At 43.4% G+C, this 17,262-nt stretch overlaps 1 protein-coding gene across 7 annotated transcripts in view; it reads right to left on the reverse strand.

The window, feature by feature from the left end:
• HDAC4 (histone deacetylase 4) overlaps positions 1-17,262 on the reverse strand; it is a 1,546,655-nt gene that overhangs the window by 218,405 nt on the left and 1,310,988 nt on the right. For all 7 annotated transcript variants that reach the window (XM_085645137.1, XM_085645138.1, XM_085645139.1 and 4 more), the window contains one exon: positions 5,473-5,570. In XM_085645137.1, coding sequence (XP_085501263.1) covers positions 5,473-5,570 — 98 coding nt within the window. The remainder of the gene's footprint in view (positions 1-5,472; positions 5,571-17,262) is intronic.

Raw genomic sequence — 17,262 nt, forward strand, 5'->3', positions numbered from 1 at the left:
ATGACATTCATGTTCTGAGTCTAGGAGATAGAACAGCAAGGATAGCAATCTAAAACCCATTCAAATACCTTGGACCAGGAATACTATTATTACCTCAGGTCGCCAGAGTGGAAGCTGGCTGACAAGGTTGTCCAGTATGTGGCTAGCCAACTTAGGAAGCCTCTGGACAAGAAGACAAAGAGGTCAGGGGGACCGGATGGTGGAATGCCTCCATCCAACTTTGGAGGGAAGGGTAGCTTTACAACCTGAGATTGTCAGTCGGATGGCCACGTTCCTGGCAAATAGTGTTGACAGGTCCGGACACGCCTGGATGTGGCAGGCTTAATCACCGAATTTCCTGGACATGGTTAATCTCGCTGGAGATTCTATTAGGCTGGACCCAACAAGCAGTAATATTCCTGGATAATGCGAACTGCGCCATCTCTACGGAGAGACATAGATCACTACTTATCAAGGTAGAGCCAACACGCGGGAATCTAACCACACCAGAGGCAGGTCCTGTAGTTCAAAGGGGCCTCTTTAAAGAATCATTCATAAAGGAACTGTCTAAATTTTATTTCCCACAATATGGCACAAGCATCTACTAAAAAGAACTTCAGTCAGAAAGTTTTTGGAGGAGCTAGCTGAGGGCGCTCTGCTGGCATCTTCCACAACCAAGGCCTACGAACAGGACAAGCTTATCGACAAGGATAATGGCGAGATTACTCCCACTTTGGAGGTTTCTTCCCATCACAAGCTGCAGATAGAGGCTGCAGCTCCAGAGCCTGCTTCAGGGGAACAACAACTCAGGTAGAAGACATTGCAAAATCTGATCCCTTCTTCCCACTTAAGAGTAGGGGGAGCCTAGCACCATCTATACAGAGGTGGCGGGAGTTGACCAACAATGCATGAGTTCAGAGGCTTCCAACTGCAGTTCTACAGCTGCAAAGGAACAGAAGGGGCCATCGTATCCGGGGAAGCTAACCCAGGAGGATTCCTCAGTAAATCTTTCCTGGTTTAAAAGAAGGAAAGAAAAAGGAGGACATCCCCCAACCATCCATAGGATCCCCCCCAGCCCGTGACCAGATCAGTGAGTTCAACAAGGCCTTTCTAAGTTTCAAGATTTAGGGGGTTCACCTACGGCAGGACATTCTTAGACAAGGAGACTGTAGGGTACATCAATTTGAAGACCACATTCGTGGAAATTCCTATTTGTCAACATAACCAAGTTTCTGCAGAGGCACAGAATGTATGAATACAACAGCACCAACCTTCTGTCTATCACTGGTACAAAGGTTGAGCAACCGGTAATTGATTTTCTACGTACAAGGGGTGTGAGGTTTATAGTGTAACTCAACAATATCCTGATCATGGATTAATGCCCAAGTCACTCCTTGGAACATTTACAGATGCCTACCTTACTTCTACAAGATTTGGGATTTTTAATCAATCAAGAGAAGTCAGAACAAACCCCAAAAAAGGCCCCATACATTTTTTGGGCTCTATGGTGGAATCGACTTAGGCCATTTTGGAATTGCTGAATAGAACATTGACGAGCATGATGAAAGAGTTGGGGCAAACCTTGCTGAAGCCTATGATAATATTTGGACAATAATTGTGGTTGATGGGTCTCCCGACATTGTCGATACATGCCATATAGCAAGTACCTTTGCATTAAAGGATCTATGCAACATTCGAAAGCTTCTCATCTGAGAAGACGACTTAAGTACTAAGAATTAGTGACCCTTATGACGGAAAACAGAGGAGATACAGTGGTGGCTTCAGCATATGAAAGTGTGGAAGAGCAGGTTGATTTTTGAATCAACACTGGAACTTTTCATGGAGTCAGATGCCAAGAGATTGAGGGACCAAATGTGGGGATGTGTCTACCGGAGTAAGGTGGTCAGAAAAAGTTTTGTATTTTTTTTTAACTCGTTTTTATTTAGAACTTCACAGTTATCACAGTGCATGTGGTCTCACAGAAACATAAATCATTGAGAAAGATGATAAAGGATTATCATGCATTTCAAACTACTATCTCAGCCAATCGCAATGGTTCTAGGACGTGTCTATGCTTCCTGTCCTGGAGTAGCATTATAACTCGCATGTCTTCATGTTTAACATGCAGTATAATTCCCATGAAATTGAGTTATGCATATAAAGTACAAAAATGAACAAAACAAAAAACATGGCAGCAACAGGTAGTCAGGTGTTAGTCTGTATGGAATCCCTGATCAGAGACGTGGATCTAATTATACATTCAAGTCTACGTTGCCTAGTTTCTGGGGTAGACATCTGTCACAGGTAAATTTAGGGTCAACAGGAATGGAGGCTTGGGTTGTTGGTCTAGGACAGTCCCATTTGCCGAATCAGGAATGGAAGCTATCTTCAATAATGTCTCGCAGGTGCACATGTCCCAGTCTTATACTGGGCCACTGTGCTCGTGTCCTCAACTCTACCACATTCAGTGGTGGTACGGGCCGTGTCCCGCCATATGCACACTCCACATTTATAAACTTCACACAGTGTCAGACAGAAAAGGAGTGAAGTTAACACAAATTAACTGGCACTACTGGTAGGATCATTCACAGTCAAATGCTGTACAAAGGACCCTGCAAAATGTTTACCAAATATGAAGATGGGCAATACTGCCGAGGTACGTTACATATCTCTTTTGGAAGGAACCCAATCAAGGCCATTTTCAGAGATGGTTAAAGAGTCATGGTATTTTTGCCTAGACAAAGTGGCCGTGACAACAGAATACCTGCCAGGATATCAGAATACGCCAGCAGATTGGCAAATGAGACACTATCAAGATGTCAGTGCATGGACATTACATCCAGAAATGTTTTAAGCTCTCACAGAGAGATAGGGTCCATGCCATATGGACCTATTTTCCTCCGGACCGGACAACAAACTCCCAAGACATTGCAGACCAGATATGGAAGCAGGAGTGCCAAATGCGTTTCTGCAACTATATACATTGGACGTCTAATCCCCATTTTGCCATGATGGTGAGGTTAGCGTTCCAAGCTACATGGCAAGCAGCCAACTTGATGGCGATCACCCTGATTTCGAAATCAAAATGTTGTCCCAGTTCTGAAAGAAATTCCTGTGATTCAGCAACCAGTCTCCTACACCTTCACAACATTCTAATGGAAGTGCAGAGAGAGAATCACCACTTGGCGACGGAGGAATCGATCCAACTTTTGGCATGGAGGGATACATGGAACATTGGATGATCTATGACCATTCAGAACTAGCTGAGGATCTTATCAGGACAGGCAGACCTATCAAGGAGTACAAGTCGGCTTAGAGAGACTGGGCATGTTGGTGTGTGGAATGGGTTCTGGATCCTATGGCACCTGACACTGTTCATGTCTTGAACTTTTTGTCACATTTTGGTAAGCACTTCTGATTAGCCATTTTAGAAGGGCATGCTGATAGTAGATGGTCTGGCTGTTGGTGCCCACCAATGGGTTGCAGATTGAGAGTAGTGAGGCAACCTCTGGGATGTCAATCAACTATTGAATAAGTTTCCCTCATGGCAACCAAAAGATAATTTAACCCAAGAAGGAAATATCAAGTAAGTTGGCTGGGCTTCACCGTTTGGTATCCTGCAACAGAGTCTCTCTCGGAAATACGGGCTCTGGATCTCACTGAGGATGTTTACTTGGCATGGTGTTATATTCTGAATTTTGAGGCGCACAAATACAAAAGTAGTTTCCTATCTAAAATTCAAGGAATCCCATAAGCTGTGTGTAGTAAGAATGCTGAAAGCCTAAGAGGAACATGGAAAAGGAATTCAGACCTCCTGGGGTGAACCATCTGCTTATTGACATTACAAAGCCCTTCAAGGCAGTGTCTGTCCCCACCACAATGAGGTGGGTAAGTTGGGTAATGCAAAAAGGAAGGGATTGATATCTCAAAATATGAAGCACATTTAGCCAGGAGATCAATAGGGTGCAAATGGTGGGAGCTTGCCAGGAAGATAACATGAGGGCAGCTGACTGATAATCAGATTCTAGCTGCAAACATGTCCACTTCAATCCAGTGGCATAGGTGGATTCATTAGTGATAAGTAAGCTTTCAGCTAGCATTATCCTGGCCTCCTGTTCCGACATACATTATAAAATTTCCTTTCAAGCATGAAGGAAAGATTTCTGCTTAGTTAGGGACAAAGAGGCAAGAATTATACCACCCAGCAGGCATATATCTGATATAGATGATGCAACCCTATGAAGTTAAGGAATAATCGCTTGGTTGAGTAAATACGTATTCACAGTGAAGACATGTTTTTCTTGTTTTGCGGATATTTTTTATAGTCATTTGGTTGTATAACAAAATGCTTAATTTTATTTTATGACTTGCATTGGACACTAGGGTGTAATACAGAATATTTTTCGAAACCCCTGCAGAGCCGAAACAAGAATAAGAACAGGCTATCAGCTAGTGCTGAGGTTGCAGAAAGAAAGATGGAGGGGTGGAACAGGAAGAATTACATTTGCTGTCAGATTGTCATTCGATGTTAAGGACTACAGATTTTCTGTACTCTTCATGGGCAATGTAGTAACGTTTACAGTTATTATTGTGGCTGATGGACCAATTTGCTAGGAAAAGTTATGTTCTACACCCTGCGACCACAGGACGGTCAGAACGTAGCAAAGTATAATCTGAAAGGGGGGAGGGTGGCTAAAAAAAGTCATAATGTTCCACTCTGCAAGACAAGCCTCAGTGATATATACTATGTCTATTTAATCTTTTGATTTTAGCCTGGGTACCTTTTAGGGGATAGGGGCTGGAATAATAATAAAAAAGTAGCCATTTAAAAAAAGTAAATACAGAAGGGCAGGCCTCTAGTTCTCCATTCACAGGCACTCGCAAGGACATCAAAGGGATGCTTCCTCATGCTAATTAATGATGTAGGACCATGTGTGATTCCTTGCGAATGGTGCTTTTGATCTACAACTGATTTTTGGCATGGTAAAACTGGGGTCCTGTTACGAAGTAGCAACTGCTGTGCAACCTCATCTTTGTCAACTAACCCAGAGATGTTTTTATTGTCTGGAATTTTACTCCCTAGTAGAGGTGTTTAGTGAGGATCCTATTATGGAGCATTAACTGCCCAATTGGTAGGTGGAGCAGGTGGGGGCATATGAAGGGGCCAGCAGTGCTCAATTGGGATGAAAGATTAGATAGTAAAATACAGCCAAGTCTTGCTTAAAGGGGAGCAGATAAGGAGATGACATAGGGATAATAAACTAAGAAAATAAACCAGCACTTCTCAATTAAGTTAACAGATCAAGGACTGAGGATTATGTTTTAGCAGACAGAGAGAGAGATTTCTTTCCTTGGAGATGAAGTGAAAATGGAATTAAAATTTCACAACCGGTAGAGGATAAAACAGAGAGGATAAAGGTTGAAAGTAAATACCACAGTTTAATGAAGCAAACAGGGACAAAATGACATATGGTGAAGAAATGTGTTCCTTACCTGAAAGCAGTTAAATAGTCTGCATCTTCCATGGGAGGATCCAGACCACCAGTAAATGCCATATTTACATTGAAGCCGACACCAGCACCGGTGCCAACCTGCAAAGAAACAGAGTTGGTTTTAGAATGGCACAACTAGCAGCATTGTACCCTCTCTCTGACGTTGACGAATGAGGCTGCTCTAATTATGTAACAATAGCACTTGCCTTCTTTCCACACTACACCTGGCTCTGAAGGAACAATCGTTCAATAGATCAGACTGACAGATCAGAGTTGGAACCATCTCTTCATGCCTCTGCATTACACACCTACTACAAAGCCATGCAGAATAAAAAACAGGGAAGCAGGAGCGCTCCATCACAGAAATAACTAGCATATTATGTGCATCATCACTTGAATATTTTCACAAGTTTTAAAATGAGTCACAAGACATTGTGTTCACACCACTTCTACTGTTTTCTGTATAAGACCTTTTTTTTGTAAATAGGATGAAAAACAGGTCTCATCTAACAGCAAGGGAGAGTCACTATTTACTGAAGGAATAGAATGGAAACAAGCATTATGAAATGACGATTGATGGCTTCAGATATTTTGTAATCCAGCTGTAAATAACAAGTGTCACCGTGAGAAAGTGCCTTTTTTGCATGGTTAGCCCCCACTTTTTGCCTGGATTTGATGTTGTTTCAATTGTAGTGCACAGGGTCCCTGTCAACCAGGTCCCTTGTGCCAGTGCTTCTTCCCTAAAAACAAAAACCCAAATTGGTACCTCTACCCACTGTAAGCTCCTAGTAAATGGTACCCTGGGTACCTAGGACCTGGGAGTTGAAGACGGCTGGGACCCCCCTTGCTGGGACCATGCCACTGCCCTTGCAGCTTGCATACCCCTGTGAGGGAGAAAACAACAAAGTCAACATGAAATCCTGCCTGGGTGCCAAACCAGCCACCCCTGCCTGAAGGCATTGGTAAGTCACCACTCTAGCAGGCCTCACAGCCATAAGGCAGGGTGCACTATACCAGAGGCGAAAGGAATATCTGCAGCAGCAGATATGCCCCTACAATATTGGGGTCCATTCCTTAATATTGTACGTGCCAGGGAAGCCATAGAGAGGACATGGGCCTGAAACTCGACATATTGAATTCCACAGCACCATGATGACTTAACTGAACACAGGAGGATTTGGTACCAAACTATTCCTTTCAATTAACCCACACTGATGCCAGTGTGGGATTTATTTTACCATGTACTCAGAGGTGCTCCCTGAAAACCTACCCACCCTGGTGTAGTCTGACTGGCTGTAGGTTGCCAGGCCCCACCAGACATGGTTCTGGACCCCTGGGTAGAGAGCCTCTTTTCTCTTGGAACAGAAACAATGCATATCCTGGGCAAAGGTGTCACACCTCCTCCCCCAGGATGGGCCAGCGCTCGAAGAGGGGAGCTTTAAAGGCCTGCTGCCCTTATAATGCGCCTCCCAGCCTCTGCTGCTAGCAGCAGATGGCAGCCCCGGTTTGGGTAGGAAAACCATCAGGAAAACTTAAAGAGCATAGCAGGGGTGCTCACCTCTGCTAGCTCCACCCCTAACGTGGGAGAGGTGAGGTGAAGCACATCTTTCAGTCCCCACCATATTGTAGATGGAGAGACTCCTTCAATCAGGGCTAGATCTATGCCCCCTGCCACAGGAGGGTGACATAATAGAGGGAGTAGTCACTCCAGGCAAGGTGTCCATTAGTCCTACCTGCTACTTCACCCAAAAACACCCCTAAATTTGTATTTAGGTGGCTCCCCCACACCTGGAAACTAGAAGTGCGATGACCTATGTGGAAATATGGATTTTTCTGGTCAGTTATGTCCCCTATCTTGGACCCCAACGGTTCTATGTACATGTTACAAGTACATGTATGTTCCCTCCAGTTCCAGTTATGAAGACGCAAATACATGTGCGTCCACCGTTAACATGTCCTCTTTCAGATCCGCCATGAATGAGCCGGATATTCCATTCCTAAGTACAAAAGGCCACCGCCTTTATATGGTTCACTTATGCCATTTTACAGTTCAGACGAGTAGGCCCTGATTCTGTCATCAAGTTTTTCTTGCTTTCTGCCTCTGAAGCTCCAGTCTGAGCCTGCATCTGTGACCATGAACTTTGTCTCATTCCCTGCGTGGCTCACGAAGCCTGACATCAGCTTGCTGCCTGCCAAGAACTGTATTTCACCTTCGAAATTATCTGCTCCGTTCCCTGCCCAATGCATTCCTGTCTAGTAGTTTCAGTAAACATTCTTCCAGCTACCGAGCAAAGGCCCGGTTTTTCTGTCTTTATGCAAGTAATTCATAGCCCTGTTACTATGGAAGATGCCTGCCCTCGCATCTAGTGTAGACACTTAGACGCCTGTACACGCACTAACAGTTAGTATAGTCAGTATAGAATAAGATTCTACTCTAAGAGACCTCTCTTCTGGATAACATAGTTCTTTAAACATAGGATGTTAGATATGATTTGGGATTAGGTTGACTTGACCCTCCAGACTTCTGTCGCCACATGTAGAGCTAAATGTCAAGTCCCCTTCACCCCCTAGTTGCACGTCAATCACACGTCATACTGCTGCGCGCGCATCTCTGCCAAGTATTTCTGCTGATATTGCGAAATTATTTCATAGGTCCACCCATATGTGACATCATAACCAATGACGTTTTCCTTGTTACACCCAATTACGCCTCTTTCAGCTACGCATGTGAAATGTTATCTTTGCTATCAATTGTTACGCCTCTTGCATTTACTTCCCTGTAATGCCTATTGTATAAAAGTATTTAATTATCAATAATGTATGTACTTCACTTCCTGAACCTCCGTGGTGATGGAACTTGGAGGCCACGATTTCGAAATCGTCCATTGGAATAAAGCCCATTCCGAACCTCTAATACCACGGATTCTGCCTCTTATTTACTGAGCTATTTTTATTATGTTCTGTATCAAATTAAGTCCCGGTAATTAAATTATTTACCACATGAATGGCGCCCGAACAGGGACACTTTCTCATCTCACGCGCCGGCGGTGCGTTGCAGGCCCGGTCTCCTGCCACAGCTGGACGGACAACAACGCGTACCAGCAGGATTTCCTGTATCTCCCTCCGGTCAAACGGGGGCGACTGAGGCTGCGATCAACACCCAGACGAGGCGGTGAGAAGTGCGAAGTATCCCGACCAGAGCCTAGCTGAGAGAGCAAGATCCGAGGTATACAGAGGCCCACCAGGTTTCCGATGTCCTGACGTGTCCGAAGTTTTCGAGTCGAGTCGAGTCCAGTCCGGTCCAGTTCAGTTCAGTTCCGTTCCGAGGCCTTCCGTTCCGAGCTACCCGGTGAGTACCATTACTGGGGAGGCGTTCTGGCGTGCACATAAGTTGTGCCGGTCCAGACGGGTTTGGGTACACAAATCCGGTCTGCACTGTTTTAGCAGTGTATCTGTACTGTTTAGCAGTATATCTAGTATATCAAGTATATAAATTCAGAATAATTCAGTTAATGCCGAGTATTATGTTTAGTGATTAAGTTTCCTTAGATCGTATCATCATTGTTTGCTCATTTAAATGTTAAGTGTAAAATGTGTTAATACGTTCTGCATATTGTGGTATGAATGACTGTTCATTATCGTGTTTATTGTATTAAGTTTGTTCAAAATCAAGTATCAGATCAGTTCTCAAAATACCGCTCTTTTCGAAATTAAGACAGATCACAACTAGAAAAGGGGTACTCGAAGAAGCTGTTCCTATTCCTCCTAGGGACACTCCAGGGTACTTCATGTATCATAAACATGGCCTAGACGCTATATTATTTCTTGATTTATGGGTAGACTACACTAAGGAATTACCAGAAAGTCCGAGGTGGCCCGCAGCTGGGACCTGGGATGCAGAGTGCATCGTGAAAGTAGAGGAAGAATTATGGAAAAAGAAAGCTAGACAATCACAGAAAGACGCCATTGAATTATGGCGTAAAGAATCATACAGACGTACAGAAAAAGCACGTAGACAGGAAGAGAAGAGTAAAGAGAATTCAAATGAAGTCCGAGAAAATCTATTAATTGAAGAAGGTACACGAGTGAAATCAGAACAAGTAGACAGACAAAGACATGCCCTTATGAAAGGTATGTATCCCCTTCTGGCCGAAGGATTACCTAAGGCTACTGCAGGGATACCAAAAGACTTGCCACCCCCATTATTTCCAATAAAGGTACATCCCAAGGGGCATCCTAGAACCGCAGAAGATGTTTTTCTTTCCTCATATTTAGATGACGCAGCTCCCGAGTATGCTAACCCCGCCCCACATAGACCGTTGGCCGGGGAGGTTCAACGCCAAGATCCTGTATCTGTATCTCGGCAGCACCAAATCCTGACACAAGTTCCGGCAAGCACATCCGTTTCCGCATCTGTTCCTACAGCTACTTCTATAGCTATGTCCACACCTATAGTTGCTGTATCGCGTTCAACGAATCCTTTCACGCCCGATACCCCAGACGGGGCTACGGGAGGTGCTACCAATATTTTTTCTACGCCACCCAGAATAAATAAACTTACCTTTCAAGAGTCAGCACATCCACGTACCCCCAAACTCATAAATTCCCGCACGCTTAAGGAACTTCTTATAGATTGTAGATATGACCCTGTGCCCGGCAAAGAGGACGAAATGATCCTGGCATCATTACGTATCAGACGAGCCGCGGTGTATTTAGGGAAGTTACCAGGAATGACTATGCATCTAGATAATATATATCATTTTGTCCAAACAGGGCGAGATTCTGAATGTATTAACAGAGCTATGGAATACCAGAAAGTGGAAATACAGGGGGAACTGTTACGTTTCCTCATAAATTGTGTGATCAGAAATCAAGACCGACCGGGGGTAGACCCGGAAGCAATGCAAATTCTTACCAGATGGAGCCAGAATATATCAGAAGGGAGACATGATAAGCAAAACTGTATAATAGCCATGTGCCGAAAGATCCGTAAAGAAATAGAACGCCTACACGAAGAGAGATTAGCGGTAGACCAGTTCGAACAAAACGAGGAGGAAGGATCAGGACTGCCCACGGGACAGTCAGAAACCATAGCCTATGTAGGTAGAGGAAGATCTTGTAATAGTACTAGATGTCTTACTGACCCGATACGCCCGATATGTCTAGAAAATAACAGGAATTTCCAAACACCTATAATAAATATAAGGTCCCCCGAGCATTCGTTCCAAGCCGCTGACAAATTACTGCGAGAACGAAGGGGTTATCATTTTCTCGATTCTATGGATGAACAAGAATTAGCCAGGTCAGCCGTTCATTGGGTTGACAGTCCCGGAAAGTATGATGATGATACAGTAGCACACACATTTTTGAATCTCACCCCAGATGAACAGCGTTTAGCTGGGATTTATATGATTCAACAACTTCTTATACTATATAAAAGCCAACATTCAGATCCTGGTCCCTTACCTGATATATTGACTGAATTACTCACGAATAGATGGAGAGGTTCAGGTACTAAGCTAATTAAAGAAATACTAGAATCAAGAAAGCAGTACATTCTTTTTGTATGTCCAGAACATGATTCACTGGCCATCAAGGAAAGACCGATGTATTACATGGACAGACAGAATCCCTTACGAGAAGTGCACCCAATAAAGGGCGAGGACAATCAGTTTAAACGTGTATATGTATATACGCCCATATCAAAAATAGAATTGTTGGAAATGAAGAAAGTGGTACCCAGTCATGACAAAGACCCAGCGGGTTTCCACCGAGAAATTAAAGACATGTTACTCATGGGAGAGTATACCTATCCCGACATTATGACAATATTAAAGGTATTGATGCCTGCTGGCATTTATGAAAAACTCAAGGAAAAAGAGTGGGAGGTGGGAGACCAAAAGATAGACTGAACAGCATTAGAAAATGAAGAAAAGGCCCGAGGTCCAGGTTCGGGGCTTGGGGACAAAACTAAAGCACTACCAGGTTTACTAGTACAGGTACTGCCACGTTTATTAACCACGAAAAAGGAAGACTGGGGTGCAATCTCAGCCTGTAAACAAAAGCAAGATGAAGACACTAGTGATTTCTATGCCCGATTCGAAAAATGTTTTGGTATAAATAGTGGCATAAAAGCAAGTAGCGAATCATACCCACATCTGTTTGTGACAAAATTAGTTGAAAATTCCTTGCCCCAAGTGAAGAATAGAGTATTAAAATTCGAGAGTACCTGGCAAGGTAACACCCCATCACAAATGTTACAAATGTTACAGTATCATCACAATAGAATTAGAGAGGAACAAGATCATGAACAAAGACGCATGAAAGACACGAAGATGAAAATGCTAGTCTCCCAGACAGTTCCAGCTGAAGGACATAAAAAGGGTACGACACATTCCGGTGAATCAGCAGGACCTGTAAAAGGGACATGCAACTACTGTAAACAACCAGGTCATTATATACACGATTGCCCAGTCCTAAAGCGTAATATCGCCACAGGTATTACAAAAGAAAGACCACGGCCACCTAGACAGGATCAGAATGAACAAGGAGCACCGCAGCATGCACAGGCCATGCCAGCTCCACAACAGTCTATACAGTTTGTGCCAGCCGCACCAGCGTTGCCTGTTGCTGCCACACAAACCACGACACGACAGCTGTACCAGACCGCACAGTACGACTATCCTGATTATCAACGATACGCATGAACCAGCCTAGAGAGGGAAGTTGACTTACCCCTTATCGAGATCCCTGTAGACCAAGAAGGACCTTATGTACATAGTGAATTATTAGGTCAAGACAGAAAATTTTTACTCGATACAGGGGCAAGTCGAACAACAATAAAACGTAGTGAAGTTCCAGGGGCACCCCTCTCAGGCTCACAGAATATTTCCCTTGGTTTTTCAGGAAAACCTATTGTTAATGAAGTATCACAGCCTCTTCCACTGACGATAGGACCCTTGACCAGAACTACAGATTTATTACTTACTAAATCATGTCCAGAAAACTTGTTAGGTATAAAAACACTGAAAGCTCTAGGAGCTATAATATGTTGTTCTCCGGAAGGAGTAAGATTGTTTTTACGTGATTTCAAAGGTCATTATGTGTCTCGAGACATGGATCCCCGACTGCAGACTTTACCTACACATCTATGGGCACAAGGCCCTACTGACGTTGGTTGCATGAATATTACACCATATCGAGTTACACTAAAGGCAGGAGTGGTACTACCACGAATGCGACAATACAAGTTACCACCAGATGCTGTAGTGGCTTTACTACAAATCATTGACAAGCTCATTGCCCAAGGAGTGGTTGTAGAAACAGACTCCAATGTATGTAATTCACCGATAATTCCGATTCTTAAACGAACAGATCCGAAGGCCCCGCCAGTATATCGATTGGTTATTGATCTGCGCGAATTGAACAAATGCATTGTGCCACAATTCCCTGTGGTCCCAGATATCTCGTCATTACTGACAGCTATTGATTCTGAAGCAACATTCTTTACTGTAATTGATCTCAAGAATGCCTTTTTCAGCGTCCCTATAGATCCGGAAAGCCAATATTTGTTCGGATTTAGTTTAAATGGACGTAGCTTTAAATTCTCACGCGCACCTCAAGGATTTACAGAAAGCCCCAGCATCTATAGCCAAGCACTGAAACGAGAACTCGACAGTATCTACATGCCAGTAAACACTGCCCTGCTTCAATATGTCGATGATCTGCTGATCACCGCTAGAAGCGAACCTGAATGTGAGAAAGCATCACTGACAGTTTTACAATTTCTAGCCGAAAAGGGGCACAAGGTGTCCCCTTCTAAGCTGCAATTCTGTGTCCAGCGAGTTGTTTATCTTGGACACTCGCTGTCCAAGGAGGGAAGGCAGCTTACACCCGACCGCATTCAGTTAATAGCTAACATGCCTATACCCAAGACGCAAAAGGAGGTGCGGGCTTTTATAGGCCTCACTTCATATTGTAGGCAGTGGATCCCTCAGTATGCATTTCTAGCAAAACCACTCATTCAATTGACAACACAGGAGGCAGCCACATCGACTGTTCTCCCTTGGACTCAGGAACATACACAAGCTTTTGAAAGCTTAAAGAAAGCTTTATGTCAAGCACCTGTTTTAGCAACACCATGTTACAATAAACAGTTTACACTTTTTGTTACAGAACGCGAAGGTACTGCCTTGTCAGTACTCACACAGGAACAAGCAGGATCCCACAAACCATGTGCTTATTTTTCTAGTACATTAGATCCCGTAGCTCAGGCTTTGCCTGCGTGCCTAAAATCAGTGGCAGCGACAGCTTTAGCAATCAGACAAAGCGATGCCATAGTGTTAGGACATCCATTGACAGTACAAGTACCGCATACAGTAGAGGTTCTTTTGAATCGAACGCAAACACAACATTTAACTATAGCGCGACTTACAGGTTACGAATTAACATTGTTTCAGCCACATATAGAAATCAGACGTTGCAACACATTGAATCCTGCCACACTTTTACCCGTAATTGGAACAGACCCACTAGCCCATGACTGTATTGAAGTTATTACAATCACGACGAAACCCAGACAAGACTTAACCGATGTCCCATTGTCAGACCCAGACCTGACGTTGTATGTAGATAGCTCATGTATGAGAACAAGTACAGGAGAGTTAGTGGCCGCTTACGCAGTCACAACAGACACTGAAATCATTGAAACTAATTGTATAAATACCTTGTCCGCTCAAGCAGCAGAGCTCGTCGCTCTGACACAAGCCTGTATTCAAGCCGCAAATAAAAAAGTCAACATATACACTGATTCACGTTATGCATTCGGAGTTGTACATGACTTCGGCGTGCTGTGGCGAGAGAGAGGTTATTTAACTTCTCATGGTGCCCACATTCAGCACGGACCCCTCATTCATGCCTTATTAGATGCAATACATCTACCCACTGCAATATCAATTATGAAATGTAAAGCTCATACGAAAGTTACTGATATCATTTCTCAAGGCAATGATCTAGCTGACAGAACAGCTAAACAGACTGCTCAAACTCAAACATCCGACATGACAAAGACAATAGTCCAGACACCAACACATTGCATGATGGTTAAAGATCCCGCTCTTGATGTAATTGACATACAGACACATGCTACACCAGAGGAAATAAAGAAATGGACTGAATTAGGAGGGATTCAAACGGACCAAGGATGGATGACGAAGGAAAAATCTGTATGGTTCCTTCCTGATTCAATGGTCCAAGTTATTATTAACACTATACATAGTCCAGCACATCTAGGAGAAAAAGCTATGCTAGACAGCATCCAACACATTTGGTTCAATAAACATTTACGAGCAGCAGCTAAACAAAAAGTTCGTACCTGTATGATCTGTTGCCAGTTCAACCCAGGAAAAAGCGTTCCCGTAGAACAGGGTGGATTTCAGCCTCCTGATCACCCTTTTGAAATCCTCCAGATGGATTATATCCAGATGGAACGATGTCGAGGATTCAAATATGTTCTCGTAGTTGTCTGTGCTCTGTCCCGTTGGACAGAGGCATACCCGGTTTCAGATTACACTGCCCCGACTACTGCCAAACAGTTAGTTCGAGAATTCTTCCCACGATACGGTTTACCACGTGCTGTCTACTCAGATAACGGCCAGCCGTTCTCATCCGAACTCATGAAACACGTTTCACTTTTGTTAGGCTATCAGTGGAAATTCCACTGTGTCCGACACCCCGAGGCAGCAGGTCTCGTAGAAAGACATAATCAGACCCTGAAAATTAGATTGTCCAAAATATGCAGGGAGAAAGGTGTCGACTGGGTAGTAGCGTTACCAGTTGCACTCTTTTACATGAGAATGGTAGCACACTCTCGAACAGGGCTATCCCCGTATGAGGTGATCTTTGGCAGACCACCAAATATGTGGGGGACGCCTATACCACGTAAAATAACTGATATTGACTGTAATATGCTGATGGATTATTTGGCTTCCTTGATGTCTGCACTACAATCTTGTCGTTCACAGGTAGCTGCAGCCTTTCCTGACAACACTGAGGTGAAACCCCATGACGTAATTCCAGGGGATCTCGTTTTAGTAAGGAACTTTGATCGAAAGACTCAGCTGGATCCTAGGTGGAAGTCACCGAAATTGGTCTTGCTCACCACAAGGACAGCCGTGAAGATCGAGGGCAGAAAAGGCTGGATACATTCAAGTCATATCAAGAAATTTCATGGACTACCAACGGATGTGAATACCACACCTCATGTGTCTTCACCCATTGACTCAAAACTTCCTTTTGTTGAAAAGAGTAATTCCGAACTTTATAAACTAAAACTCAGGTCCAATCAGTCAAGCAATTTGATTGTTTAAGTCCTCTCCGAGGTGAAGCGGTTGAATTGTCTCTGACATGTATCCCTTGGACCTGAATAGAGAATGCACCCGAAAAATGTTGAAACGACATGCATACTGTAAATCACTGCGTAGTCATTGTACAGTGACGTTATTAATTTTGTTTTCCTTAAGTCTTTTTATAATTATTGCAAGTATATTGTTGCACATATATTATCCTATTTCTAGACATGTTTATAATATTACTGCTGAACATTCTTTTAGTGAATTACCTCCGCATGAATTGTCATACAGATTTGCGCTGCGCAATAACACTTTTATTAGTATGTTACATCATTCCCATCAGGTTAGCAATGCTACAAATTGTTGGATATGTGGCCGACTCCCTCCCTATCAGAACTATAAAGGAATTCTACCTCTTTTTCCATACCCGTTCACACACAACGGCTCCTGTGGAGCATGGTTTAGCTTAATTAATTCCTTAGATTCAAATTCTGCAGTTTATCAAGACAACTGGGTATGGGGAAATTTGAACTTAGTTTTACTTAAAGTCTGCCATCCTAACAAGGAGGGATTTCCCCAGAGAACAGGAACTGATCTAGAAAATGAAGTGTATGGATTAGGTAATTTTACGCTTAATCTTATGATCCTAAATGTCGAATCCGAAGCTACTCCAATTTTGCCCGCCATGTCAGTATTTCCAGTAAAAGGTGAATTATGTGTAAGAAAGAATGGTTCCATACATATGGGCCATAGTAAATGCACCACTGTAATAGAATTCAGTGATCAAGGCAAGTCGACATTTAGAGCTTCCCGCCATTCCTATTTTATATGTGGTCAGACGGCATATGTACGTTTGCCTCTAGATTGGGATGGTACCTGCTACATTGGATTTCTTTTGCCACCTGTTTTCCTAGCTCCTCCTGATTATCACAGAAATACTCATTTAGTACACAATAGAGAAAGGAGAGATCTCCCAATAGTCGATTACACTGAAACAGCATGGGAAAAATACACAGATTTCAATAAAGGTCTCTTTCCCTATATAGGTACCGTTACCAATAGTAAGCTGATACGTAGATTAACTAGAACCCTTGAAGCAGTAGTGAACGAAACTATTTCCGCCTTAGGCAATTTAACAGAAGAGCAGTCTGCTATGCGGATTGTTGTGCTTCAAAATCGTCTTGTCCTTGACGTCATCCTGGCCGATAGGGGCGGAGCTTGTAGGGTCATCGGATCAAGCTGTTGCATTTTCATACCAGAAAATTCGCCATCTGTATATAAAGCTATAACCCGCCTTCATAAGATTGTAAGCCAGATACACCAGAATCCAGGCACCTGGACTTGGTCCGGTTGGTTTTGGAGCGTGTTATCAGCCTGGGGATGGAGAGTTCTATCCTTCCTAGGTATTGGCCTTCTCATACTATTCAGTTGCTGTCTATGCC

The sequence above is a fragment of the Triturus cristatus genome, chromosome 3_1 (genome assembly GCF_964204655.1).
Source record: "Triturus cristatus chromosome 3_1, aTriCri1.1, whole genome shotgun sequence".
Lineage (NCBI taxonomy): Eukaryota > Metazoa > Chordata > Amphibia > Caudata > Salamandridae > Triturus > Triturus cristatus.